Genomic DNA, 3,476 nt, shown 5'->3' on the forward strand with positions numbered 1-3,476 from the left:
CCCTTTGTTCCCATCCATATTGTATTCATTTTTTTTTTTTTTTTTTTTTTTTTTTTTGATCTATTTGTCAAGGATATCTTTGATCTAAAGGTCCTTGTCTGAGTTAGTACTCACCTCACTCATAAGAAGGTCCTTATAAACACAGTTTAAGTTTCGATACATGTACCTTACTCAGTGAGAATAGTGTCACCGCATCGGCACATGCATACCCGCCCGGTATGTTGAGTTTTCAAGTTGAGATTCCAGGTATTTATTTACTAATTACCGTACATGACACTCCCTGACCATCTGGGGACACTACTCGTGTTGTGCGGGATGTTGAACTTAAATCTGGGTGGCGATGCGGTGACGAGAAAGTAGTATGAAGTTTTTGTACACTTCCATTGTTCCATAGGGTACGACGGATATTAAACATTTTAGTTCTTGATTCGTACGCCATTCATCCCACCAAATCATTTGTGTTAATAATTAATGGTTTTGACCGTTCTCTTCATATTTGCATAGATGGACTCGTACTTCAAGACTTTAGGACCTTTGAATGGAGAACTAACAGAAGACTTCAATGGTCTGTACCATCAAACAGTTCCCTAAAACTATCCACAGAGGTCACCATGAACACCTACGAAGACTCTAAACACTTAGTTGTTACCTTCGACACCAAATAACAATTACAACCAACTTATTGTAGGAATCACTAGGAACAGATAGGTCTTTTCAGACTCGTCAACGTGGAAGTAAAAGAAAAACCAAAGAGGCTAAGAGCGAGAGTGTGAGAGGAGAGGAGGAACAAACAAATGTAAAGTAAAAGCACCTAGAAAACGCAAATGTAACTCTACTTTTTATCTTTCATTTCTACCGCCTTTATTATCTTTCATTTCAGACTGCTTTTAGGCAATAGCAGAAACTATAAATTTTTGATAATATTTTGAGGGTTTTTTATTCTTCTCGAGTATTTGTTAGTGGCTTTTTCTTTGGGTAAAAGGGTAAAGGTAACAAGGTTTAAAGGTAGATGGATGTATGGATGGATGCAAAAGAAACCGTTAATTGTTTAAACCGCAGAAGCTTACAGATTAGCACATTTGCGCGAACTATTCACAAAAGGGTTGAAGTTGTATAATCTCGCGCGCACGGAAATAGTACAAAACAATCGTTTACTGGGAACTTAACTGGAAAAGTTTAGCTCCTGTTATCAGACAACCGATTAGACTTGAGGACTCACAGGCTCAACCAAACCTGGCTATTGAATATGCTCCAAATCAAGACATTCCAGCTAGACAACCGAGGCAGCCAAGTAATCTCCAAGACTTGCTCAGATATGCTGTTGAAGCTGGATCTAGGTCAAGAGCTCAAGAGGCACCCAATATCAACAGAGCTGCATCAATGAATGAAGCAAACAGAGGTTTCCTATTAGATGCGCTCAACTCAATGATGGTCAATGTAGGTGCCGAATTGGAGAAAATAATCAAAACATTGAAAGAAAATCAGGACCAAAAAGATATTTGTATAGGAGCCCTCGACAATTTGAGTGACTATATTTGTAGTATTGACTATGCCAATGACTTTCTGAAAATGGGTGGCCTACCTGTGCTACAACCATTACTAGAAGGATCAGATCCAGAACTCAGGTGGAGAGCAGCAGAAACAGTTGCCGATATTGTTCAGAATAATCCATTTAGCCAGAATTTCATCATTCAGACAGACTTCCTCAATTTGCTCCTAACATCAATTGAGCATGACTCAAACACTACTGTACAAGTGAAAAGTCTGTATGCTGTGTCATGTTTAGTTCGAGAAAATGAAGAGTGTCTCAAAGAGTTTATCAAGAGGGATGGTTTCTCTGTTCTACTGAGGTGTATACAGTCCAAGAAGGAGAAGCTAGTGATTAAATCTTGTTTTCTAATAGCATGTCTCTGTACGGATAACAATCAAGTGAAACAAGTGCTCCTCTCGATGGGTATGGTAGAACAAATGTGTGTATTAATAGACATTGAAGATGCATTGGACACGGAGATGAATGAACATTTACTATCTGCACTCGCTTCGTTAATCAAGGACTCTCCTGAAGCTCAAAGTTTGTGTCGACTTGAACCATTAAACCTAAAGTTCAAATTGAATTTCATCAAAGAGAAGCATGCTGGTAATGAAGTGTATCACAAAGAACTAGAATATGTCAACAGTGTTCTAACAGAAGTGTTTGAAGAAGATTCACCGGAAGAATTTGACCATCAGGACAGATAGATTGGTAACAGAAGACTGACATTGGTCCTCACAATAAAACCATATGATACTGGATTCAGTGTTCTTTGGCCCCATAAGTATTGCACATTTCTTACAATGTTTTGATATAGGTACTTACAAGTTCTCTATTATACTTGGGCCCAAAGAGGCAGGAACAGCTAAAATGTATTTGAAGACAACAATATTTGAATTGATCCCATGAAGAAGGGCCTATGTTATTTTTGCTACTAACTAATATAGGCCCTTTTCCTGAACGATTGATTTGATGTTATTCACTCCTCACAATAAAATGATAATAATACCTATTACTTTTCATTCAGGTCTCAATCTCACTCTAATTTCTGACTATAAACTGCAACTCATTCATAGGTACCTAATTTACTAGACATAGGTACAATTTTTCAACATTGTTAACTTTCCCATGTTGTATCTCATAGGAAGAGGAAAATATAGAAGATGTCTGCCATTGGAAAACCTTTTCTACTTTTTATATATGAAAATCCCTTTGTTTCCTTGTTATTACTTGAGATAATCAGGAGGAATTTCACAGTAATGTCTCTTAGCATAGGAAGAGGACCTAGGTAAAAGGATGAAATTGCACTAAAAAAGACAAGGAGACATTTAATGTCACATAAGATCTAACCAGGTCGCAGTGACAAAGGGTGTTTATTAAAGCTGATAGTCCTACATACAATACCAACAGCATAGGAAGCCTTTTGAAAATAAAATGGAAAGTAGTGACTCATAAACAGTCTCCATAGGCCTGCCACTCAGGCTCAGAACGTCTGAAAGATCCATGTCCAGACCATTGTAAGACGCTTGGAACGTGTGTGGTCCAAAAATCTTCAGACTGTCTGACAGGCCAAGTCTCGAGCTTTTCCCCCCTCACACGTTCCAACGGATGGGATGGCCTGAGCGTGAGCGGCGGGTATTACACCCCTGACCCCTAGGGCCCAATCAACTTCAAAATTCAATGAGGAAATACTCAATACTGAGTTGAACATCTTTGTGAAATCTCAAAAATTGGACAAACGTTAACCGTCCAGTTCAGTTGGTAGACAAAAATAATAGAAAAAAAAATTTTTCGAACTCACTTCGCTCGGTCAAACAAGCTCTTTGTTGAAAACGGACTCTGAAAAAGTTTCTCAAAATTTCCGATAGAGAGCAGCACATTTACCCTTCTTCACATCCCCCAAAGTTGTAGCGGGTAGTATCAAGTAAGGCGTTTTCTTCTTGAT

At 38.4% G+C, this 3,476-nt stretch overlaps 1 protein-coding gene across 1 annotated transcript in view; it reads left to right on the plus strand.

The window, feature by feature from the left end:
- Positions 1–504: 504 nt before the first annotated feature.
- LOC103521905 (hsp70-binding protein 1-like) overlaps positions 505–3,476 on the plus strand; it is a 12,467-nt gene continuing 9,495 nt past the window's right edge. The window contains exons 1-2 of the mRNA XM_026832360.1: positions 505–569; positions 1,176–2,052. Coding sequence (XP_026688161.1) covers positions 505–569; positions 1,176–2,052 — 942 coding nt within the window. The remainder of the gene's footprint in view (positions 570–1,175; positions 2,053–3,476) is intronic.

Source organism: Diaphorina citri, unplaced genomic scaffold (genome assembly GCF_000475195.1).
Source record: "Diaphorina citri unplaced genomic scaffold, Diaci psyllid genome assembly version 1.1 scaffold6254, whole genome shotgun sequence".
Taxonomy (NCBI): Eukaryota; Metazoa; Arthropoda; class Insecta; order Hemiptera; family Psyllidae; genus Diaphorina; species Diaphorina citri.